The sequence below is a fragment of the Pelophylax lessonae genome (genome assembly GCF_965119305.1).
Source record: "Pelophylax lessonae genome assembly, chromosome: 3".
NCBI lineage: Eukaryota > Metazoa > Chordata > Amphibia > Anura > Ranidae > Pelophylax > Pelophylax lessonae.
In genome coordinates, this window is record NC_138770.1 from 78,678,707 (window position 1) to 78,704,797 (window position 26,091).

Below are 26,091 nucleotides of genomic sequence, written 5' to 3' on the forward strand. Positions count from 1 at the left end.
ATATAGAGCATGGGTCTCCAAACTATGGCCCCCCAGTTGTTCAGGAACTACAATTACCATCACGCTTAGTCATGTCTGTGATTGTGAAAGTTTTACAATACCTTATGGGATGTGTAGTTGCACAACAGCTGGAGGGCTGGAGTTTGGAGATCCCTGATATAGAGCATGGTGATTTAACCAGCAACCTCACTGTATTTGCTTTTCTGGCTTTTGGGACATTTTTCCATGGTCATAAAATAGGCTTAGAATTGTCTGTTTCATATGAAATTCTTCTAATATTTTCCTAGAGTTGTGAGAGGGTCTACCAGGTTAAAAAATAATTAGTGTAATTCAAAGATATTTAAATATTCCCCGTAATAGTGAGATCACGTAGTACTTTATTCAAATAAGGGTGGTCAGATCCCTCCAAGTATGTTTAGCTTTATGTAACTTCAATGGAATTTTTTTCATTGGCCGATCTTCATCTAAGAAGCGGACTTAAAATGTACTTTAAGAACCAATGTACTTTAAGAACCAATACTAAAACATGCAAAAAGATTTTTTTTATAATGTTCAGCATGAAGACCAAAACTTTGTCCATACTGTTTAAGAAGCATTAACAAAAAAAGCAATAAACCTGAGTGTTCTGGCATGAGATAAAAGACACAAGTGACTCCATTCTATAAGTTCCATAGCAATGGTGGAGGAGACCTGTACATCCTTTCAGCCAAAGAGTAAGGACTTATTCCCCAACTCAGAGCCATCAATGGTGGACTCTGGGGCAGTAAAAGACAATGGTGGATGGTCACAGGCATAAAGAAAGTTATATTTAGTAGAGTCTGAGTGTTTAGAGCACAGCCCCGTCTACATCAAGTAATTGGACACAAAATCAAAAATGTTCACATCATAAACAATGGATAAAAGAGTGGAGGGGCTTTGACCCCCTGACAACACAAAACACCACTGATAATTGAGATTACTGTAAGCGAGAAGAATCAGAGGAGGCTCTGATAAGGTTACATACTGTATAAAATATCAGCATAGAAGGACAAGGCTTCTGACTCTCTCTTGAGGCTCAGGTGCCTTCTCTTGAACTCTAAAATTCTACAATCCCATATTTAGTAAGTCTGAAAACCAAAAAGAAACACTGGTTCCCCCTTCTGATGTTGGGGGTAGCCGGTGCCTGCTGAAGACTTGTGTATAAATAGTTGTAAAAAATGCAGCTTGGGTTGTTAGCGGTTAAGGGATGACTAAAAACATGGCTGATCCTCTCGCCAATGGTGCTTGAGGGCTGATATCGCCTGAGTAGCTCTGATGGAAGCTCTGGTAAAAGAAAGCACCATGGGAATACAGTAACTGGATGTCATTCTTGACAGCTGGTCCTTAGTGGTGTAACTATTACACCTTCTGTAGACTGACGATGCAAGATTAGCTACCACCAGCAAAGACCACATGATCCACTGCCTCACATTGTGCCACAGGCTTGCAAACCTGATGGAACATCTGCATTTATTGCATAGTTTGGAGACACTTGAACATACAGGCCGGAGATCGCAAAGTTGGCATCTTTTTCGCCATGGCGTCAGCTTGGCAGCTCACCAGAATCCTTGGATTGAGAATGGAAGGAATGTTGGCGCCAATAAAACGTGAGCTTGTTGGCAATAAGGCACCATATACAGCTTGTACCTAACATGGAGCTGGTAAGAGATAACCTGGAAGCGAGTCAGTTCACTATACTGGCAGCCATACTGTCTGATGCCTAACTTTGAGCTAATACTTCAAAGTGGCACTACAGGCTGTAAATGGCAGGAATGCTTAAAAAAGGCAGTCTACAAAAAAATGTGATATTTCAGTTATGGTTAGAGGAAGTTGGGCTGAACCACCCAATTCTTTGTCCTCCAGAATCTCTGTCCCACTTGTGTTCTTCAAAATTAAAAAAAACAACATAAGAAAAATCTGATGGTTAATGGCCAAGACAGGTTGGTGGTCATGGAAACAGTGTAAGATCTGATGGGTAATGGCCCAGGTAGATAATTACATTTTCCGCCAGATACTGAAATATCACTTTTTAAGTAGAGTGACCACCTAAAACATAATATGTGAATGGAATATGAAATAGCACCAGTTTCTTAGCTAGACAGACAGAAGTATTAATAAAATGTAAGGCTGTTTCTTGAAAAGCACCATGGAAATGGCTGACAAAGTATATCTTCTCTGCCCTACCCTAAATACAGCTCTGCATGATGGGGTGTGTTTGGGGTTCCTATGCTCTAGTTTTAAGAAGGCAGTCCAAACAAAACGAAATGTTTCTTTTTGTTGGAGAGAATCACAGTCTCCGAAATGTACAATAGTTTGTTGGCTGAATCGACCATCCAAAACTATAATATTGGTTTCAAATGGAGATGACCTTTAAAGTAAACTTTTCCTGTGTCTATGTAGAGTAGAGTGCTTTACTCGTCGTTGTCCCCACCACCCCGGCAGCATGTACTATCAGTCTCCCACTGCTCCATTTAGTCATTAGTACCAGGGACAGAAAGCCCTGTGCAAGATCCAAACCAACTTGTTGGATCTCACACACTATGCACCCCCCCCCCCCCCATGGGACAGTGCTGGGCCAATGACAAGACACCAACACTGACAAATAGGTGAGGGGGAGGAAATCACATACTACCCTATACCCCAAGGTACCGGGTATTTTACTTTGCTCCTGTGGCCTAATCTAATGTCGGGAGAGCAAGGAAAGGTAAATACATGCTGCTGAGAAAGAGGGGTAGCTAACTGAACCTTTTACTTTGCAATGCAAAGTCATAGCAAAGAGTCACTTTAAATAACAGTTTTGGTTGGAAATATTCTTTAATTATAAAAGCTTGGCATGTCCACTTGCAGCTCCAGGGATACTAGGGGGTTGTAGCTCCACGCTGCCTGGACTGTGGCATCTGCTCACCATCTGTGCCCTGAAGGAAAGGTTTGTGATATGGACATTGGCCTGAACATAAAACACAGACCACATTAGGGAATATTATGGTCTGTGGTGACATTGTATCTCTTGTCTTAGAAGCTCCAGAGGATCTCCCTGTGTTTTTAGGCACGTGTCTTGTATAGAAGCACCAGGTCATTGCACAAGTTCAAAGGGGCAACAAGTTCTCCGCACAGCATTTCGCTAAGGCACCATGGATGCCAATGTTTTTAATCATCCCACTTTTGGAAAGCACCATGTGAAGTTGTTGTACAGTAGTAGTAAGTAGTACCATGATTTGTGTATGTCACCTCTGCAAGTACACGCACATGTTCAGTTATAAACACACGACTTAACCGAACGAGACAGACAAACATGGCGGGCTCTTTTGCTCCATTAGCTAAACTGCTTCAGGATGCGCCAGAGACACGTTCTAGCAACAGCCATGAAATCCAACATGGATGCCTGTAGAGGAAAAGTCTAATATATATGTTTGTTAGGAGTGGGACTTATACAGCAGATGTAATAGTCCAACATGTTTTCAATGATTCTCTATAGGTGCGGCCTGTTAACCCTTCCAGTGGCTGCTATTGGTCAAGGAGATGGCATACTGAGGAAGATCAAATAACAATAATAAGATATAAGCACCGTTATAGGACCTCAAAGTCCACCGGAAACCAATGGGATATGGGACACCAGGCCGCAATCAGAAGATACAGAATAGGATGGAATGCATGCACTTGCAGAGTTTATATATCCTGTGATTCCCCATACAGTATATCTGTAAACAGTGTTAGAGGTCTGAGCTGTTTGCAAGAGCTGCTTTATCCTGGCCATGAGGCACGGGGCACCTGAAATACTGTAAAAAAAAAAAAAAAATATTGTGTAATTTTTACCTAAATTGTAACAATTATCCTGCATGAAAAAATCTGAAATGAAAATCTGTATTCTTTTCTTTTTTTTTCTACACATTGCTTGAAATGTTGAACCAGACTATGAAGACACAGACATCGTATGACGACATCAGGAGGTTACGTCTGCTAAAGTGCACCTGTTTCAGCTTAGAAGACGCAGCCTCGGTGTGCTAGAGAAGGAGTCTTAGGTTACACAATGTGCGATTCACGTAGATCACCATACTTGTGCTGCAAGGTACGTTTGGGTTTCCTGTCCGCGAGCTGTGGCTCTGCGGTCTGGTTTGCATTGCGCTGTAGTTTAGACTTAACCCTCTTTGCAGCCACTTATTCCAGGCACCCCTCGGCAGGAAAGCGGGTAAAGCACATTAAAAGACCTAGAAAACTAAACATGAACATCTAAAACGCTTAGCACCGGGGCAGAAGAGAACAAAAATATATATATATAAAAAAAAAAAAACAACAAAACTAGGGGGAACTTGAGAGCCCGCCAATGACTGGTGGACCCTGTAGTTCCTCAGCTCGAGGTTGCCCGACCCTGCCCTAAACTGCACTAAAATTTAAAACCGGAACCTGTGCACGCATCATGGTGACGTCTTAAAAAAGACCCACAGGCTCCTATATTACTAAAACATGGGGCTGTGGGGGGTTAAAATATTTCCCCCTCCCCCTACAAAATATCAAAGTAAAAACTTAAAAAAATAAACTTAGACGTATGTAAAGGAGAGTGTAACATGGAACGAGAAGTTACATAGAAGTGTCCATTCGGATATCAGACGCTCCCAGCCGCTCCTGGTCGCTGGTGGTCCGGTTTTTACCACCGGGTGATTGATTCTTTCCCAGTTTTCAATCCATCCTCTGGTAGAGCTGTGAGACTTGGTGAGGGTTGGTAAAGGTTCTGGGGAGCCGGAAGGTTGGGGTGGGGTAGGGGGGGGGGGAAGGGCGGTCAGCTTCAGGTCCCTTTTACCTTGTGAGTTAAACGCAGGCAAAAAATTCCTTAAGAGGGGCGAAGAGGTGACGGATGACAGGGACGCTCCAGGATCTTCCCAGAAGCCTTTGCCTGGCTAAACGGCTCATGTTAGAAACATCTGTGTAGTGGACTGGGAAGCCAAAGACCCTGCATATAAAAGGCAAGTTGGTGAATTACTGTAACAAAGGCAGAGCCTAAATATGTTCTCTTCTTATAGTCTTAACATTAAAGTATTTCAAAAGCTAAAACATTTTCAGTTGAAACTGAGTAGGAGAGGGTTAAAACTGATGTTAGTAGATTTGCCATCTGTGGCTTATTGGGCAGATTTCCACTCACTTTCTGTGTTGCAGACTTACCTGTCTTTCCAATGTAAATGAAATCCCCTCATGCGCTAGGTTCACACCTATGCGTGTGGCTGTGGGTGCAGGAATCACCCACAACCAAATCGCCCTGCTCTGAGGTGTGCGGGGCTGTCATTAATTCTAATGTCACCCCACGCATTTCAGCGTGTTTGCTGGTACCGCATGGAAATTGCGTAGTCAAATAGACCATGCAATTTCCCTGCAGCCACGTTTTGAACAGGTGCATGCACTTTTTTTTGCGTAAACACAGGTACAGCAGCCCATTGATTTGAATAGGCTGCCATGCCCACGCAAACAAGGGCCTTGAAAAGGTTAAGGTTTGAACCTAGGACTCTTTCACATGGGGTGGGCTCTGTTGGACTCCATCTGCTCAGCAGGGAATCTGTCTGCTGTTCCCCACTGAGCAAGCAGATGGCTGGTGCATGTCTGCTCCACTGATGCAGAGCTGACACAGACACAGCCTGCTCTCCTCTATGGGTGGTCTGATGTAAACGGACCACCTGTCTGTTTACACCCCGTTGCCATTTGATCCACCAGACTGATCTGCCATCTGTCTGTTTTTTAGCCGATTGGATTAGATTGTAAGTCACCGCTCCTTAGAGGAGACTGGAGGGTTCTATTGGGTCCGTCTGAGAAAATGACAGGCAGACCTAATCAGTCCACCTTGTGAAGGGCCCTAAGAAATCTCTCAGTGTCCCCATTACTAAATTTCTGTTCTGGTGGCAATTCAAAATATTTGATTTACCATCACTTTCATTCCCTGGGCCACTGGAGAGCAGAAAAAATTAGGGAAATCAAATCACCCTAGAGGGGACAGAGGCAGTAATAAAAACCCAACAAATGTTCTAAGCCTCACAGTTGTATCCAAGCAAAAAAAAAAAAAAAAAAAAGGATTTTTGACTTACTGTAAAATCCATTTCTCTGATGTTCATTGACGGACACAGCTCTTGATCTTAACCATTGGGTTATACTGCCCCCTACGTGAGTTATACTGCCCCCTACACTAGTCAGAACAAAAGTCTGGCTAAGCCTATGGGCAGTCCCATGGGGTATACTCCCTCTCTCTGCTATAGGTACTCAGTTTTGTTACAAGCAGTGTCAGAAGAATTACAACTCCACAGAGGGGTGGGTGCTGTGTCCGCCAATGAACATAAGAGAAATAGATTTTATGGTAAGTCCAAAAATCCCATTTTCTCTTTTGTTAATTGATTGACACAGCTGCTGATCTTCTTAACCATTGAGACGTCCCAGGTGGCCACCTTGCAAACCTGGGTCACTGACGCCTGATGACGAAAGGCCCAGGAGGCACTGAGCGCCCAAATAGAATGCGCCTTAACAGGGAAAGGAGGAACCTGACCCTTGATGGAATAGGCCTGAATCGCTGTCTGTCTGATCCATCTGGAAATGGTCACAGAGGAAGCGGACAACCCTTTCTGAGGCCCATCCCTGAGCACAAATAGTGAGTCTGATTTCCTAAAAGACTCCATAGCTGCCAGGTACACCCAAATCACCCGGACTTCATATAAGGCATGCAAAGCAATTTGCTTTGGATGTTTTGGCCTGGGACACAGGGAAGGCAACAGAATGTCTTCATTCAAATGAAAATCAGAGACAACCTTTGGAAGGAACGACGGACAGGGGCGAAGAACCACCTTATCACTGTGAACCACCAAATAAGGTGAATGACAGGATAACGCCGCCAATTCCGGCACCCTGCGCACAGAAGTGAAAGCCACTAAAAAGGCCATTTTCTGGGACAATGTAAGCAGAGGAATCTCCCAAATAATTTCAAAAGGAGGCTTCTACATAGTTGAATGTCCAAATTAAGATCCCAAGGCGGCATCGGAGCCCGCATTGGAGGAACCAAATGTCGGACACCCTGAAGAAAGGTACGCACCAGGGAGTGTGTGGCCAAAGGTCATCGGAAGAGGACCTCCAAAGCCGACACCTGGCCCTTGATGGTACTCAAGGCCAATTTCTTTAACCCCCTGTTGAAGGAAGGTTAAGATCCGAGCCACTGAGCAGGAGCGAGGATGAGCCCCAAGAGACTCACACTACGCAATGTACATCTACCACGTACGATAGTTCATCTTTCTAGAATTAGATTTCCTAGCTTTCAACAGGGTAGAAATCATGACTCAGATAAACCTCTATCCTTCAGCACCTGGAGTTCAACAGCCAAGCCGTTAAAGCCAGCGACTGTAAAGCAGGATGGAAGATCGGTCCTTGGGACAGAAGATCCTCCCTGAGAGGAAGCTTGCAAGAAACATTGGCAGCCAGATGCACCAGATCGGCGTACCAAGCCCGGCGAGGCCAGTCCGGAGCCACTAAGACAACTGGAATCCCTTCTGCCTTTATCCTGCGTAGAAGTCTGGGCAAAAGCTTGAGAAGAGGGAAGGCGTAGATCAGCCGATACTGACCACACAAAGCCACCAGCGCGTCTGTGGTGTCCGCCAGAGGATCCCTTGACCGAGCCACAAACCTCTGCACCTTTCTGTTGAGCCAAAACGCCAACAGATCCACCTCGGCGGTGCTCCACCGAAGACATAGCTGATGAAACACCTCCGGATGAAGGGACCACTCCCTGTGGTCCAACACCTGCCAACTAAGAAAATCGGCCTGACAATTTTCCACCCCAGGAATGTGTACAGTGGAAAGGGCTGGAATGAACCATTCTTCCCACCTTAGGATGCTGGCTACCTCCAGAGCTGCCAGAACACTTCTTGTGCCCCATTGATGGTTGACATAAGCCCCAGCCATGGCATTGTCCAATTGAATGAGCACTGGACAACCATGAAGGCGATCCGTCCAATGTTTCAGTCACAGTCTGTTTGCTCGGAGTTCCAAGACATTGATTGGTAGTCTGGATTCTTCCAGCGTCCAGATCCCCTGACCAGAATGTTTGCCGAGGACGCCTCCCGAGCCGGACAGGCTGGCATCCGTAGTGACCACTGTCCAATACAAGAGAAGGAATGTTTGCCCAGCCGATGCGCCGGAGAATGAAGCCACCATATTAAAGACTCCCCGACTTAGCCGGATCTGATTGTCCAGAGACTGCGGATTCTTGTCCCATTTGGCCAGAAGCTCCCTTTGCAGGGACCTCATATGGAACTGTGCAAATGGATCCGCCTCAAAGGTAGACACCATCAGGTCCAGCACCCGCCTCCAAATCCAAAGGGATGACCATCTGTTGGACAGCAGGAGGTGAAATGCAGCCTGCAACTGTTGAAGTTTGTCCACAGGAAGAAGCACTCTGGCAAAGGCTGAGTCCAGAGTCAGGCCCAGATAGTCCAGCTTTGTGGACGGAACCAGAGCTGAGTTCTGAAGGTTCAGAATCCAGCAGAACTCCTGCAGAGTTATTATTATTGTGATCAGGTTGTCCACCAGAGCAGAGGGAGACTCTGCTCGCAGAAGGAGATTGTCCAGGTAGGCCAGTACCGCATCCCACAATGACGTAGCAAGGCTAGCACTAGGGCTAACACTTTTGTGAAGACCCAAGGAGCAGAGGCAAGACCAAAGGTAACGCCGCAAACTGATAATGCTTCTCTCCCACAGCAAAGCGGAGAAAACACTGGTGACTGGCACATATTGGAATGTGATGGTAGGCATCCTTGATATCGATAGAAGCTAGGAAATCCCCCTGACGCAGGGATGCCACCACCGTTCGAATGGACTCCATTCTAAACTTCTGTACCCTCACAAAGTAGTTTAGCGTCTTGAGGTCCAAGATTTGACGCACTTTGGAACCGGGACAATCACCCCTTGAAGGAACAGGTCTTGTACCGCCCCAAACAGTCCCTGTAAGCGGTCTGGGGACAGGCGCAAGTTGGAAGGAAAAAACCTTGCCGGGGGACAAGAGCAAAACTCGGATCGCCCATCGCCTGCAAGCCAACTCCACTCAGGATACAAGGGACTGTCGTCAGTGCATGGATGGATGGTTGTGACCCATAGGGCCCTGCAGTCTCAGAGAGGGGATCAGGTGGGGAAATTTGCTCTAAAAACTCCATGAGTCACCAGGGGGACCCCACAAATAGGTGTAAAACACTGCTAAGGGACAACCCCCACAGTATTGGCCAGGCACAAAGCACCAAGCGATCCTCAGCAGAGAGGGAGAGGACCCCACCAGACTCACCACCCACAGAGACAAGCACCTGCAGCCACCCGGATAATCTACACTACACGTGCGGCGATCAGGAAGTAAAATGATCCAGGAGTCAACACCAGGGGATGAGAAGGGGCTCCCACCACCGAAATCGCTGCCCACAGGGCTCCACTGTCATGGCTGCCCCTATTTTCAATGGCAAACCACAGCAAAATGGCCAGCGGACTACACAAACATGGTCGCCGTCTACACAAACATGGCCGCTGTATAGAACACATAGGCTACAACAAAATGAGGGCACCAGGTGGCATAAAGGGACCCAGGGTTAGGAGATCAGGCCTCAAGGACAGATCCAGGCAGGCCGGGGGGCCCTAACAGGAGCCCCCATCAGGTACAACTCCCCCCCCGCACAGTCGATCATCCGGTCGCCGGCAGCACAACCCCCCTCATCCCCCAGGCCCACAGCCAGTCCGCGCCCTGCCCCCACTCCTGCAAAGTGGCCAGACCAGCCAAACAGCCCCAGCGTATGTGGAGGGGGGGGGGTGCCTGCGGAAAGGAGGGGAACCCGGGGAACTGACCATCCTGAGGAGGGGGCCAATGTCCACCACAAAACCCTCCAGGGGGAGAGGGGGGACATCTATTAACCATACCAGGAACCAGGCGGACACCACTCCAGACAGAATCCCTCTCCATCGAAATGGGGGGCTGTCGGCCAGGAGGAACGCTGCGACTTGGGCCAAACCCCGGTCGTATTTGACCTTGCAAGGCATTTAACTCGCAGGCCAGCCCCCCTCTAGTGGGGCTATGTCGCGACTGACCTAGCCTGTCGCTCAGTCCAGCAGTTGATTGTAGATCTCACAAAATAAAATCCAGGAAGAAAAAATTTCCTATCTAAACATTTTTGCCAGGACCAAAGATTCCAGCAAGGAACTAGGTCCTTACTCCTGACTAGGCAGAAAAAAACTGAGTAGCTATAGCACAGAGAGGGAGTATACACTCTGGGACTTCCCATGGGTGTAGCAATAATTTATATCTACATAGTGTCCTACTACTATAGGGGGCAGTATAACCAATGGTTATGTATACCAGAAGCTGTGTCCGTCAATGAACTAAAGAGAAAAATAAGATTATTCCTCATTTTATGATCATGGAAATGGTTCTGGATGCATGGCTGGCCCAGTCATAAAGCGATGATTTGTATGGCTTCACCATGACCATGGACACATAGGAAAACAAATACTCCTTATAATGCATGACAAATTTCACAACCCGACTGGCATTAGTATGCTGCTGGAATTTATCTGTCATTAGGGAGATTTTTACCAAATGTTTATACCACATGCCCTCCCCAGCCAAGGTGCCTCTTCTGAAGTTTAAGAAATCCCAGCAAACCTTTATCCCTTTTGGCTTGAACATTACATTTTTATTCACACTCACCGTTCCATCTCGGTGCACCAGAGAATGTCTTCCTTCTCGTTCATGAAGACAGGGAAGTGTTGGTCTTTGCCCTGCTTGATGGAGTTTGACCTAGTGGTGATGGTTCGGACTTTGCTAAACTGAAGCAGAGAGTTTGGCATTATTGAATCAAAATTAACTCAGAACTTCATGATAAATCTCTGGTTTGTTACAGGTCACCTATGTCTGAAATTGAGAAGCTAAGCTGAATGATTGACCGGGATGTCAATATACCTTATATGTGTTGGGAAGACCGCAGAGCTGACTATACAGACCTTGGGTGGGGACATGATACCTCATCTCTTCTTTATCATGTTCAGGTTTGCCACAACCCTTAAAACTTACCCTAGCACTTAATTCTCTTCCTGCCCTTAAACCTAAAGTAAACCTGTGCTCTACCCATGCAGGGCAAAGCCAAAGGTTCACTTTAATATTGGCTCCTAGGTTTAGTTCTTAATGCTGACAGCTTTAATACCATCATGAAGGTAGGATAAGGGTTGAGTACCACGTACATCTAACCTGAATCCAGTTCAGAAGTCACATGGTCTGAATCAGGTCACCAGGCTGAGATCAACAGAGTCTTTATAAGAAGTGAATGAAGATACTTCTACAATGCAAAGCTGCTGAAAGTTATGTGGCCACAACATGTTGGCTTCAACAGGCAGAATAAACTGGAGGTCCTCGTGACCTTATTTTTACAGTCACTGGTAAAAGTTTGATTCGTTTCTCAATCCCTGTTTACTTGACATTTGTTTCAAACCACTTGACCACCGGAAAATGTAACTCCCCTTCATGACCAGGCCATTTTTTGCGATACAGCACTGCGTACTTCATCAATTTAGGCCAATATGTATTCTGCTACATGTTTTTGGTTAAAAAAAATCCCAATAAGCCTATACTGATTGGTTTACCTGAACGTTATAGCCTCTACAAACTATGGGATATATTCATGGAATTTTTATTTATTTATTTTATAATAGTAATGGAAGAAATCAGCGACTTATAGCGGGACTGTGATAATGCGGCAGACTATCGGTCAGTAACTGACACTTTGTGGGAACCAGTGACACTCGTACAGTGATCAGTGCTAAAAATATGCACTGTCACTGTACTAAGGAAACTGGCTGGGAAGGGGTTAAACATCTAGGGGGATCAAAATGGTTAACTGTGTGCCTAGCCAGTGTTTTTGTGTACAGTGTGCTGCTTTTACTAGGGGAAAAGATTGATTCTCGTCTCTACTTTGCAGAAACACAGGGTCATCACTTTCCCCTGTCAGAACTGAGATAAGATAAGATTAGATTTTTTATTATTAAGGTATATTTTGGTATGTGGGGTATTTTTTTATGTACATGAGGATATGTTTGTGAGATGTTTGTATAAAAAAAAAAGGTTTAATGAAAAAAAAGACGCGTTTAAAAAAAAAAAACTGAGATAAGTCTTGTTTAAAAAAGAACTGAGATAAGTCTTGTTTACATAGGCATATCTCAAATCTGTGTGTTTTACCAACGATCATCGAGTCCTTGGGAGCCGCAGATCGGTTTCTGCTGGGAATTATCACAGCAGAAGCAGCCCACCAGCGGCACGTGCCCCCTGCAGTAAAAGTGCTATAGGGTGGTCAGTAAGTGGTTAGGAACCCTGATTCAGCAATGATCCTTTTATGACTACAGGTAAAATATTGTCTGTCTTCCAGTAAGAAACAGGTGGACTAAACCACAACTCATCTAAATTATGACTATGTTTGTACAGATTTGGTCTCAGACCATGCATGGCCTTATTCCCCCATGGATGATTTCTACATATGGGGATCACACAACTTTGGCATGCCAACAAAGTTTATGAACAACTTTATTTGCACAACCATACAATTTTTCAGGACAAGTTTTCAGGGTATGTCCCTTTCTTCAAGCTCCAAGCAGTGCTGCTTGGACCTTGAAGAAGGGGACATACCCCAAAAGCTTGTCCTGAAAAATTGTATGTTCGTGCAAAAGTATCACGTACAGTACTCAATTGTTTCTGTCACAAGTGCACTAATATGACCACAATCACCTCAAACATCCTGATACAACTAAAGAAGAGGAAAAGTATTCCTCAAACAAGCTGCTGCACAGCAATTATCAAAAGTGTATTTATACAATAATAAAAAATCAGAGTATACAAAAGTACAAAAAGCACACCCTCGACCATAAAAACACTAAAAAACAAACCAACATGTATGTTATAACCAGTGGCGGCTGGTGCTTGGTAATTCGGGGTGAGGGCATCAAACCAATGCAACCCGCCACGATCGGTCGGTAACACATTCCCTCCCCCCCAACGGCCTGCCTCCTTACCTCCTCCTGTCAGGCCGGGGAGTGCTGGATGTGCTTCTCCTCCAGCTGTGTGTCTTCTGCCTCTCCCAGTAAGATCGCTTCTCCTTTTGGCCGATCGGGAAAAGGGTCTCACAACCCTCTTCCTGATTGGCTGGGAGGAGAGTCAGTGTGACAATAGCGAATATTTATTCGCTATTGCCATACAACTGGGTGGGCTCAGGGCGCAGTGCTCTGCGCCCCGAGCCCACCCTTTTTGAAGTCTATTAGAGGCTCTGGCTCTAATCACGTGCTTAAAAAAAAAAAAAAATCCCCTATTGGAGTCCATGCGTCTGGCGCCCTGCATGTAGATTAGGGGGCCGGACGCATGGATGGGGGGGGCGCGCCCCTGCATCCCCATTGGACGGGCCGCCACTGGTTATAACGGTATACCCACAATAAATACTAACCTGCCTCCGTATTACTTACATTGGTTTCTGTGAAAAACTCAGGTCTTATTGCAAAGAATTATCAAAATCAATAAACAAAAAATACTCACTTTAGAACTCAGTAATAATTACAATAGTAAACTTGTAGAGAGCTGTTGCTGCAATGGCTCTGCCACAATACATGTGGAGTATGGGATTGTTGGTTTGACTCTTTAGCTACTCCTCCTTTTGCCTCCCTGGTGTTTGCACTTACTTTTACCCTATCCAGTTCATGCAAATTTTCTCTTTAGCTCAGTACTGATATTCTTTTACTCTCTACTATACATGTTTACTCCTGCACATAAACCAATACTCACCTTCAGGCTCAGTAATGTGCAATAGTAAATATTGAGAGAGCTACTGCTGATGAATTGGTTCTGTCTCAATACACGTGGAATATGGGCAAATATAGCGATTGGCTGAGCGGACCTGACGTCACTTCCGGTCGGTGAGGCGCACGCTGCGTGAGCAGCAACCACCGAACCGAGTCTACATGTTGCTTTTAATTCATGTTTGTTTGACATATGAGGACATATGAAGCACGCAGGACCAGAGAAGGATCTATGCCTACAGCACTGGCAAGGAAAGCTGCCACGGATTACTAAACAGCTGATGACCTAGCGTGTTGTGGTGAGTACAATACCACAAGGGGGAGCACACCCTATTGATTACATAGAGGAATCACCAGCACTTGAATGGACATTTATGAATTGTTGTTTTGCACAATATGCACAAGTCACTAGCACTTTGATGTTCATGTCTGATGATTATTGATTTATGTATCTATTTCATTTTATATGATCAGTGGTTTTAGCAACTTGAGAAATTTGCATATCCCTGGGTCATATTCATTGCTATATTTGCACATATACTCTTTTCATTAATTTTAAGCAGCGCTGCCTGGTTTCACAATTTTAACGGCACTTGCACTTTATTTGCGGCTAGCAGCTTATGACACATTATACTCATATTTATTTGTCAATTAAGTTATATATTTATTTATTAATTATTAATGAATTATTTATTTATTTAATACACCTAAAGCGCGGTGTCTTTTTCCGTTATACAGTCGGTTTACTAGCCTCTTTGACTTAATCTTAATCTTCCTTTAGCCTCTCTGGTGTCTGCATTCACTTACTTCACTTACACACTTACTCACCACCGCATTATAGAGACAGGATATAGTTTACTATGAGTTTGCCTATATGATTTCAAAGTAGGTTTGTTTTTGAATATTTTTATAGGTGAGGCTGTACTGTTTGTATTTTTTAATACTCAATTTTTTTGGTCAATTTTGCAAACACATTTTTGATAATGGCTAGGCAAAAACTAGGAGTAAATATGGATGAAATGTGATCTCTCACCTTTGCTATTCTACCATGCTCCAGGCAGTCCTGTAGATCAAGTCGGTCATTCACCATGGACGCCAGAGGTCTGGTAAAAAGACATAGAAGTGCAATCAGTCTAGAGACATACTGCTTGGGTATGACAGGACACCGTCCTTTGTACAGCAATACAGTTTATGTATGGAACGCAATACATCCTAACAATTTTTTTTTCATTTAAAAAAAAGAAAAGTATGGAATAGTTTAAAGATTTAGGTAATCACTGCACTTAGAAAAAAAAGCAGCTAACACAACATGATAATAATAATCAAACCGTGCTAAATCATATAATACCACAAAAAAAGCCACTCATGAGCAGGAATTCTCACTCATACAAAAGAATTGTGCATACAAAATGAATTGAGCATACAAAAGAGCATACAAAATGAATTGTGCCTGCCAACACACTGATTTTGCAACAATACAAACAATATACTCAATATAAACCCTCCTATATTGAATTGTATTGTAAGTATACTGCCCCCCCCCCCCCATGTTGTAAAGGGCTGCGCAAACTGTTGGCACTATATAAATCCTGTATATTAAAATAAAAACCCATGTGTATGAAAAGAGTCGTGAAATAAAATGAAATAATAGTCTAAAAATGGAAAGTTTAATCTCCCACGTAATATAGATCAGATCTGTGCATCAAGGTAGCTTAGCCTGTCCTACTGACGACATCATCTGTGACAAAACACGTAGGATAAAGGCCTACGAGGGTGATGTCATTATGCATGCCAAGTTTGATTGGTCAGCTCGGTCTGGAGGAGCACTATCCTTTAATTTTAAATAAATGGGTTTATAAGCTTTCACGCTATGGTTCTGCCTTTTATCCTTTATTTCTGAGATGTACTGAGTACTGAGTACTCTTATATGAACCACAGAGGAGTGGTTCATGCGGGATAGGAGCAGTTGTTGGGTGAGAATAACCACTTAAGCGCTTTTTGACCACTTACTAATAGTAATGGTCAACAAGATCTGGTAAGAAGCTGGAGTGTTTTATGTTTGTGAGGGAACACCTTTCTTGTCTTATTACACACAGCCCTGGGCAAAGGTAAACCCTTATGTGTTGTATGGTTATTTTAATCTGGTAAGAAGCTGAAGTGTGTCCGTTCTACCTTGATACACAGATCTGACCTATATCATGTGGGACATCAAGCTTTCCATTTTTGGATTATTATTTTATTATATTTCACAAGCTCTTTCTTACATATTGAGTATAAACCCCTGTCAGGTTGCCAACTGTTTGCCATCAGTGATATTTCAGTAACCGTAAACCCCTATCTCAAAACACATTTTCAACTCAGTAACATATAAATGTTCACCTCATTGTTTACTATGCAGAATAAGCTTGCGAAAGTGTGTCGCTCATAAACTTCCAGCTCAGGGACTTGAGAAGTGCATGTATCACAGTCACATGCACTGCAAGCCTCAGACTAGATGTCCAGTAATGTGCCTGTGTTGTACAATGTACATGCAAGCCCAAATTATTGTTAGCAACATGCTATACAATGGCTGTACTGTAAATGAAACAGCCTGCTTACTATTTGTAGAAGGTTGTATGAGCCGGCACTAGCTGCCTTGGTGCGTTATGGTTCAGATAAACTCCAACAGCTTTAACAATATCCAATGAAACACTTTCTCCTAAGGATTCTTAGGATTAGGACAAAAAAATGGCAACACAATGCCCTGCTTCAGGTGGAACCAATAAACGACAATAGATAAGAAAGAGACCAGAGGCTAGACACCAAATTATCCAGGTGAAGAACCAGGAAAGGTTCCCTGCAGGAAAGCACCGCCAACTCTGAGATCCTGCAAGCTGAGCAATGGAAACTAAAAAGACAACTTTGTGAATACAGGTGTGTAAGTACTTCCACCTTTTCACATCCCAGCTCCCCCCGGTGCTCAGACCTACAGGCTGCGGAAGCCTCAGGTAAAACCAATCACAAGAGGAGAAGTCAGTACTAGGAATGGCATCCAACAATGGTTATCCTTTATTGCAAAAATATGTATAACAGCTGTTAAACAGCCAATGCATTAGTCATGATGCGCGTTGGCTGTTTTACAGCTGTTATACATGTTTTCCATTGTTGGATGCCATTCCAAGTGCCATCTTGTGATTCGTAAAAAGACAACCTTGAACACAAGGAGCAACAAGGAAATCTCTAGAAGATATTCAAAAAAGAAGTCTGCAAAACATACAAGACGGAATTAAGGTCCCACAAAAAACAAGGGGGTACCCTGCACAGAGTGGGACATGTCCATGTGCCGCCCTGCACAATTACCAAGGAATGAGATGCAATAGGACTCTGAAACAGAACAATTGAGGCTAATATCTGTCCCAAAATGGTACTTAAAGCCAGAGACATCTCCACACCAGACTGGAGAAAACCCAAAATGCACCCCCGCAACATACTGTTGGGGATGAAACATACAAGCCTCACACCAGGGGAAAAAAACTTTCCATGCACGGGGGTTCATCTTCCAGAAGGTTGACTTTGTTGCCATAAGGAGTAGGCACTACGGAGTCAGAAACACCCCTCAGAACTTGAGCTTCAAAAGCAATGCCATCAAAGTCAGGGACTGTAAAGCAGGATGGGAGATCGAACCCTGTGGCAGCAAATCCGGCTGATCTGGAAGAAGCCCATGACTCGTTTGCTTAGAGAATTATAATGTGTGTATACCATTCTTGGCCAAGGTGCGATCAGAATCAAAACCACAATGCCTTCTTCATTTATCCTGTGCAGTAGACGTGGAAGAAGCTCACCAAGGACACATGGCAAACGCCTAAGGATCCCTGGTTCAGTTTGTTGTTGAATGTAAGAACCAAGAGGTCCACAGCTGACATCCCCCAGCGCAGACAAATCTCGGTGAATATCCCAGGATGAAGTAACCATTTAAGGACTCCTGATGTTTGTCCCATAAAGACAGGATAATGAGCTGAAGAGCTCTGGAGTTGAACTTGGTATTGGGGGAACAGATCAAACTGTCCCCTATATCATCTTCCCCAGCACCTTCATGTAGACCCAAATCAAGGCACTTTCCAACAACCTCAAGGACTCCTACCTAGGATCAAAGAGAAAGACATTTCTACTACAAAGGCCGTACCTTCAGCTGAGCTGTGTCAAGGACCAAGCCTAGGTACTACAGACAATCTATCAAAATTATAGCTGACTTCTGAAGGTCTGACACTCAACCAAACCTTTCTGTCTGGTTGTTCATCCAGGTAGCCCTCAATGGGGATATCCTGGGTCCCTAACAACTCAAGAACATTAGCCAACACCTTGGTAAACACATGGACAGGCCAAAAGGCAATGCCACAGACTGGCAGTGGTGAACCTTTACTGTGAATTGCAGAAACCATTGGTGAGGCCAGAAAATTGGAATATGTAGGTAGGAAACCTTGATATCCACTAATGGCAAGAGGGTCTCCTGATGAAGTAAAGCCACTGCCAACTGGGTGGACTCCATCCTGAATTTCTAAACCTTCAGAAACTTATTGAGATCCTTGAGGTCCAGGATAGGCTGAACATCTCCTTTTGACTTAGAAAGTATAAACAGGTTGGAATAGAAGCCGTGAGACCTCTCCCCCTCCAGTATGGGTGCAATGAACCTTCAGGACAGCAGTCTTTTCAGGGCTGCATAGAAAACTGGAAAAACTCTTGTACAGAACTCATGAAGGGAGAAAGTAGCAGAACTCTAGTTTGAAGCCTCTAGACAACACACTAAAGACCCATTTGTTTGTGACTTCCTGGGTCCAGGCTGCTGCAAAGCCGATAGATGTTCCCCCATCTATGCAAGTATGGGAGAGCCTGCATTAAGAGGAAGATTTGCCTCTGCAACAGGAGGACTTGAGGGCCAAGTTCCTCTTACAGAACTGGGAACTAGGCTTTTGCTTAGAGTCTAAGGCTTATGAAAGGAACTCCTGGGTTCTACAGGCATCGTCGATTTCTGACCCATCAACTTCACCTTTCTCCTTAAGGGCTAAGACCGTGTTTCTAACCACAGTCACCTTCTGGGCGAAGACAAAGACATTTTAAACAAGCGTTTACCTTCAAATGGCAGCCTTTTGATTTGCTTCCTGTAGGAAGTTCCACTGACCAACACCTCAGCCATAAGATCTTTCTCATATGGACAGACATGGTGCCCATCTGTGAAAGCTGCAGTATGTAATCTTCCAAGGCATCTACTGAGTAACTTAAAGCTCATAAAAAGTCAATAAAGACAGTGCCAAATGGCAGGATCCTCTGGGTCTGATTCTCTGAAAGGGAGCATAAGCTTCGCCCAGACTTTAAAGTTTAATCCAGGTTTACTTTAAATAGTTCATATTTCCTTTACTGATAGATGCAACCACTGTATAAACTATATGTAGAATCAGCTCATACATTATGCACAGTTCTATTCTGGCAGCGGTACAGACACTTCCACCTGCTGCCGAAAAAAAATTGAGTTGACTGAGGGCTGCTTAGCCATTCACAGGAAGTCTTGTATTTCGTCAATGCATACAAAGCTTCCTCTGATTGGCAGAGGTAGAGATCAAGATGTTATCTGCCCAGCTCTCCAACCTCACCCATTGCAGTGTGAACTGTGGGATTTGGGAGCTTATCTCAACGTGCTTTCCCCCAGCTCTCTGCCTGCACAAAGTCATGGTTTGCTGGGGGTAATGGACTAGGCCTTTGACACCCAGTAAGGGAACGTCCACCCAACAGAGAAGAATTTCAGGCTAAGCCAGAATACTAAGGTGGCAAGTCATGCCAAGATAGACAAGTGTTCCAATACTTTCTGTGCCCGGTGTCCAACGAAAAATCTTCTGCAGTTATGCGGGGCTAAATATGTAGCTAAAACGTGGAAATATGTAGCTAATACGCTGGAGCCATTCTGCTCTGTGCAATGAAATTGCCAGGGGTACTAGGAGCTCTGAGAGGTACATATTTCCATGCCTGGGAACTAATAGAATGGTACCCATACATGATCAGACCCACACATTTTCTTTGCGCAAGCCCCTGCAGGGCCCCATCTTAGCTTTATCATTAATCATTGCTCTCGGCACTGAAAAATTTCCTTTTTTGTTTCCCTCGCATACTAACAGGGGAAAGACTGCTGCGTGCATCATCATATCAGAAGCACTCCCCAGTCCAGCTGCAGGGCCAGGAGGACCAATCTTCACCCCTCATGGTAAGCTTGCTCCACAGCGCATTTAGGGACTAAACTTCCCACCATGGGAGGTCACTGCTCTTAAACCTGTAAAGCACCATGCCAGTGAGGTAACCAGATACATTCTACCGTAGAGATCACTGCATGCAGGATCCAGCACCTAACGTTAATATTACAGGCCATCCCCATTTCTGAATGTGGGGTCTGGGCACAGTAGTCCCTCTTAGCCATTAGGCCGTAGCAACCGATCTGAATGCAACCCTCCTCTACCCTAGCAGGAGTGTTAAGAAAAGGTCAGGAATGGAGAAACGAAGTCCCTGAAATAGATCTTCAGAGAGTCATCTGTAAGCATATCCATCACCTAAGAACTAAAAAAATTGAGGCTTAGTTAAGCTGGGAGGGTTATGTCTGGGTGGTTATTCCTGTCAGTTTTGGCTAGTGTCCCATTCATTCGAAGGTGGCAGCATAACCCAAGTAGTCATGAATATCAAGTCCTGGGTGCCCTGCAATGTAGGTTTAAGACATTATTGCTTAGACAAAAAGGAGAAACCAAGCGTAATTACATATTCAGATGTGTGCACTGGACAAGGTAATGGAAATTAATTATCTGGGTTTAGCTACACTTCATTTTCCTGTCCTGTAGACACGTCAGGAAGTGAAAGGAAATCTTTCCAAAGTGAGGGAAGTTCTTACACAGTCACTGGAACAAGTGAAAGAAAGAAATGCTTATAGAACCAGAAGCAGTCAGTAGGGAGTGTTCCTTGAGTCGGTTCATATGCAACATTTTTATGTTTGGTTGCTGCAAGTGTTTTTAACAGAAGGCACTACAAAGCTAAAAATATTATGCATCAAGTATTATAAAACTTGTATATTTCTGGCTCAGACGTCCTTAGACACTGCCACCATGTTTTTGGAGCAGGACAGACTGCAATTCTAAACTAATTTTTCCCCCTCGCTTGCTTGGACTAACCTGTTCATACCGGGAAGGTTACCCCAGAAGTAACGGGCCCTGTGTGCAGCTGAAACTTCCCTTGCATCGATCATAACTGGATTTGACTGAAAGAGAAAGGAGAAATGACACCTTCAGAGATCACCCTTGACAAAAACAAATGCTATGGAGCCTTAAAGTGCACCCTGTATAAACATGTAAAGTCTGATTAGCTTAGCCCCCCCCCATGTAAAAATGCAGACTTAAATGTAACAAAGAGGTCAAACATTAGTGGTTTAAATATTTGTTTCTGTGTGGTAAGCTGTCTCTTGATTAGTCTGGCAAAGACACTGCAATAACCTTTTATAAGGCATCTGAAGACCCCACTAATGAACCTCTGGCTCTTACCTCTAGGAAGCGGGAGATGTCCCTTTTATCGCTAATGCCCATGGCCACCACATTCTCGAACAACCAGAAGAATGGCCGGTCCTCTCCTTCTTTCGGCCGCGCTTCATGCAGCAAGCGGTAAAACTCGAAGAAAAGGCGTCCGGTGCCCTCTGCAGGAGAGAGAGGGTTTCTGTCACTTGGTTAGATGGAGGTCATGGCTAGAACATGCTGAGATCAATGCACAGGACTGTTCTTCTGTGCTCTCTATATCTACCTGTATCAAATGCTGAGGCCAAAAATAACTGACCATGTCTATGGTGACCACTGGGTGGCACTGTATCATCATACTTCTTTCAGAATGCAAAGGGAATAAAGGCTTTTGGTAGTGAATCAGACCTATACTTAAAGAGACCCTGTCACCACCTGCTACTTTAAAGTCATTGTAAGTGATCAGCTTGTAAAACAACCTATTCAGTTTTAAACAGAGTTGAACATTTTTTTGTATAGAAAAAAAAAACATATAAATACATTTTTTCCCTTTTTAATAAGTGATCACATTCCCTCTGTTCCCAGCTGCATAAGAGCTGGGGGAGGATAAGCAGCAGCACCCTGAGCTTCCCTGTAAATGGTTGTACAGCGGGGGAGTTACAGGACATGTCTGATCATTGGAGGACAGTACACTGAGTTCCCAGCATAGCTAGAGAACTGACCAAAGTGTGCTCCCCTGCTTAGTGTGGTCAATTTTTAATAGAAAAGCAGAGGGACTAGCAGGAACATCAGGGATTTCACACAAAGCAAGCAATACAAAGAGTAACAAACGCTTTAACAAGTAAACGCAGGCAAGCAATCTGTATTTTACGGAAGCTTCGCCCGCTGCAGGATATTCGTGTCAAATTTCTGCCAGAAAATGGTCACATCCTACAGTGCTGGGCCATAAGACTTCAGCAGAAACAATCCTATGATGTAAAGGCTTAGGTGTTTAGGGCTGTAGGCAGCCTACAAGTCCTACTATCTAATGTATCAACTTTCTGGCAAAATGTAATCTCTAAAATCTCTTCCTAGTCAAGTCAAATTGCTGTAATAGATAAAGCTCCTGTAAATATACCTAATACAAATTACCTGCCTTTGTTTAATTGTCAGTATAGCAGGTGATGATAGGGCCTCTCTAAAATCTAAAGTTGGGCTAACAGGGATCATTAGCACAGTTTGCTGTGACAAAGTGATTAGTAGAGTGCACTTTCAGCATACAAATATCATCTTAGTGGTTACCACTTCTTCTAATTTGCAGACGGACCGCACCATATCTCCCCCCCCCCCTGGACCACACCAGGCCGCACACCATACCTCCCCCCCCCCCCCCCCAGGACCACAGCAGGACCTCCGTCTCACTCACCCTGCCTGGACACCTGCGGCCGCGGTTTCGGCTTCTTCTCCACTCCTCTTCTGCGTCTCCTCCCTCCTTCTACATGCCATGCTCAATGGCATGGCTTCTCCTTTCGGCCAATCAGGAAACTGGTCTCAGGACACGCTTCCTGATTCGCCAGGAGGAGGATCCGTATGACAACAGCGAATTGTCATTCGTTATTGTCACACAACTGGGTGGGCTTGGGGCGCAGTGTTGTTTTTTTTTTTTAGCCTATTAGAGCCTCTGGCTCTAATCACATGGCTAAAAAAAAAGCCCCATTAAACTCCATGCATCCGGCGCCCCTGCATGCAGATTAGGGGGCCGGACGCATGAATGGGGGGGGGGTGCCCCTGCTCCCCCAATGCACCAGCCGCCACTGAGTCTCACAGGGGCAAATCAGGGGTTTTATATCACTCACCCACTTCTGCCTCCGATGACTAAATTAGGGTGTATTTACACTTGTAAATGCACCCGCACTCCAAATATATGTGCATTAAATGCAAGCGATCAGCCCTAGATGCAAGGTGATTACATGCGAGTGACCACGATTAGCTGTGAGAGCCGACAGCCTCCTATTGCTTTCAATGGGGCTGCCTCTTGCAGAGTTTCGCAGGATCCCCCCCTCTGGCGTTCTTGCATGTAATCATAGTTTGGGTGCATTCAGTGATGATGTCATTAGGGGACAGGGTATAGGAATAAGAAGAGCTGCCTGTTGATAGGTCACACCTTTCCCAATATGTCAGCCTCCTGACAGACACACAGCACTGTAAAATGAAAGCAGTAGTAGGCCTGGGCAAAAGAGCAGCTGCACAATGCCAGCTGTCAGAGCTATATCACTTGCAGATGACTTGTCTCACATTGCCTGAGGGATAAGGTTACCCGAGTGTACCTCTACTTTATATTTTTCACGTAGACACACTGTCTTGGGTTATTTTTACTAAAATAATGTAGCAGAGTACATTTTGGCCGAATTTCATGAAAAAAAGATTATTTATTTGCAAAATTTTAAACCAAAAAATAAGAAAAAAAGGGGGGGCTTTTTTTCAAAAGTTTGGGTCATTTTTCGTTTATATAGCAAAAAATAAAAAAACCCAGTGGTGAATAAATACCACCAACAGAAAGCACTAACTGGCTCAAAAAAATGACAAAAATGTATTTTGAGTACAGTAATTGTTACTCAAAGTGTGACAGCGCTGAAAGCTGAAAATTGGCCTGGACTGGAAGGGGGTGAAAATGTCTGGACTTGAAGTGGTTAACTAGCAGGCATAAAAATACCCTTCAATCTATATGTGCTTTGTTAAAGTGGTTGTAAACCCCATTCATGAAATTTGACCTAGGCACATACATCTGTAGTGTTTACTTATCTCTCTCCAAAGCACTAAGTGTCTTTCTGCTGCTCCATTCCTCTGTTATCAGCATGATAACCTGTGATAAGCTCTCCAACACGTGAGATAAATGCAGCTGAATATTTGTGTTGGGGAGGGAGCGTTGAGACAGATAACCTCTGATAAGGTCTAGATAAACGCAGCTGAAAATCTGTGTTGGGGAGGGAGCGTGGAGACAGATAACCTCTGATAAGGTCTCCAACACATGAGATAAACGCATCTGAATATTTGTGTCGGGGAGGGAGCGTGGAGACAGATAACCTCTGATAAGGTCTCCAACACATTAGATAAATGCATCTGAAAATCTGTGTTGGGGAGGGAACGTGGAGACAGATAACCTCTGATAAGGTCTAGATAAACGCAGCTGAAAATCTGTGTTGGGGAGGGAACGTGGAGACAGATAACCTCTGATAAGGTCTCCAACACATGAGATAAACGCAGCTGAAAATTTGTGTTGGGGAGGGAGCGTGGAGACAGATAACCTCTGATAAGGTCTCCAACACATGAGATAAACGCAGCTGAAAATTTGTGTTGGGGAGGGAGCGTGGAGACAGATAACCTCTGATAAGGTCTCCAACACATGAGATAAACGCAGCTGAAAATTTGTGTCGGGGAGGGAGCATGGAGACAGATAACCTCTGATAAGGTCTCCAACACATGAGATAAACGCAGCTAAAAATTTGTGTCGGGGAGGGAGCTTAGAGACAGATAAGCAGAGAGCTTGTCTATTCACACTACAGCTCAGCGAGTTTCTTCATTCCTCTGCCTATGTGGAGGGGGGTGTGCCTTTCCTCCAATCAGCTAACACACAGTGTAAGCCAAGACTCCACACCCAGTGCTGGAAGAAGAAACAAGATTCGTAACATAAGCTTCACTTTCTAAAGAGTGTAGAAAGCAGAAGACAGCCGATACACAAGTAAAACTTATGTAGGGAGACTTGTTTCACCTCTTTGTATCATCTGAGGCTGTTCACTTCACTGGGCATATGTGAGGGTTTACATCCACTTTAAGGTAAACCTATCATAGAAGAAATAGGTTGTTATTGCTTACCTCCTTCTGACAGGATACTTGCTTGGCTTTGATGCAGAGAATAGAAATAGGAAGAGCTGCTTGTGATTGCTCAACCCTTTACTAATGTGGCGGCCTCCTGATGGACACTGACTTCTGACCCAGAACAAGTTTACAGATCAGGAAACATTTTTTGTTCTAGGTCACTGATGCAAAGCACTGGTATCACAGCCAGGCAACTAGTATTATCAGGAGAGGTCAACAACGGTGGGGTGGGATACGGGGGTTTCATTAAAAGCAAAATTTTAGTCTGATACAAAGAAATTCCACCTATAAAGCAATAGGCTGTCTAGGATTCCCCGGACAGAGTAATAACAATAAAAATCATAAAATATCAATACAATTCTACTGTACCGAAAAATAAATAAAGATAAAGACAACCTAAAAAAAGAATGTTACAACGCTGCTGATTTCACTGTCAGCAATCCATTTAAACACAATATGGCTGCTGGCAACTGCAATTCAAGTGATCCTGTAAGTGAGCCTGCTATTTGTGACAGCCAAGGCTGACTGCTGGAAGTGGTGTTAGTTCCAATGCAGAGCACATCTCTGCAGTAATACAAGGTCACATGGTCTATACCAGAACTAGGTCTGCCCCTGGGAGTAAGGAGATGGCATCCTTGGCTGTGCCAGCAAGCAACCCCCTTCAGGTGCACTATGATGGGCCCACTCACTGTTATATTTACCTTCCATTTTCAGCCAAGAGTGAAGTGAAATATTTATAACTTCTGGGTATGGGGGGGGGGGGGGGGAGCATGGGACTCCCTCTCCCTCAATATATGCGACAGTAAAGGAACTTAGCATTCAGGCACCAGCCCATCTAATAGGGTAAGTGGGAAAGTCCGGTGAAAAATCCAGTCAGGATCAACTC

General features: G+C 44.4%; 1 protein-coding gene across 4 annotated transcripts in view; it reads right to left on the minus strand.

Moving 5' to 3' along the window:
- Positions 1 to 2,919: 2,919 nt before the first annotated feature.
- DNMT3A (DNA methyltransferase 3 alpha) overlaps positions 2,920 to 26,091 on the minus strand; it is a 451,028-nt gene continuing 427,856 nt past the window's right edge. For all 4 annotated transcript variants that reach the window (XM_082251154.1, XM_082251152.1, XM_082251153.1 and 1 more), the window contains 5 exons: positions 21,384 to 21,532; positions 21,018 to 21,103; positions 14,873 to 14,942; positions 10,718 to 10,836; positions 2,920 to 4,963 (listed from right to left, as the gene is read on the minus strand). In XM_082251154.1, the coding sequence (XP_082107280.1) occupies positions 4,822 to 4,963; positions 10,718 to 10,836; positions 14,873 to 14,942; positions 21,018 to 21,103; positions 21,384 to 21,532 (566 nt within the window). In that variant the 3' untranslated portion in view covers positions 2,920 to 4,821. The remainder of the gene's footprint in view (positions 4,964 to 10,717; positions 10,837 to 14,872; positions 14,943 to 21,017; positions 21,104 to 21,383; positions 21,533 to 26,091) is intronic.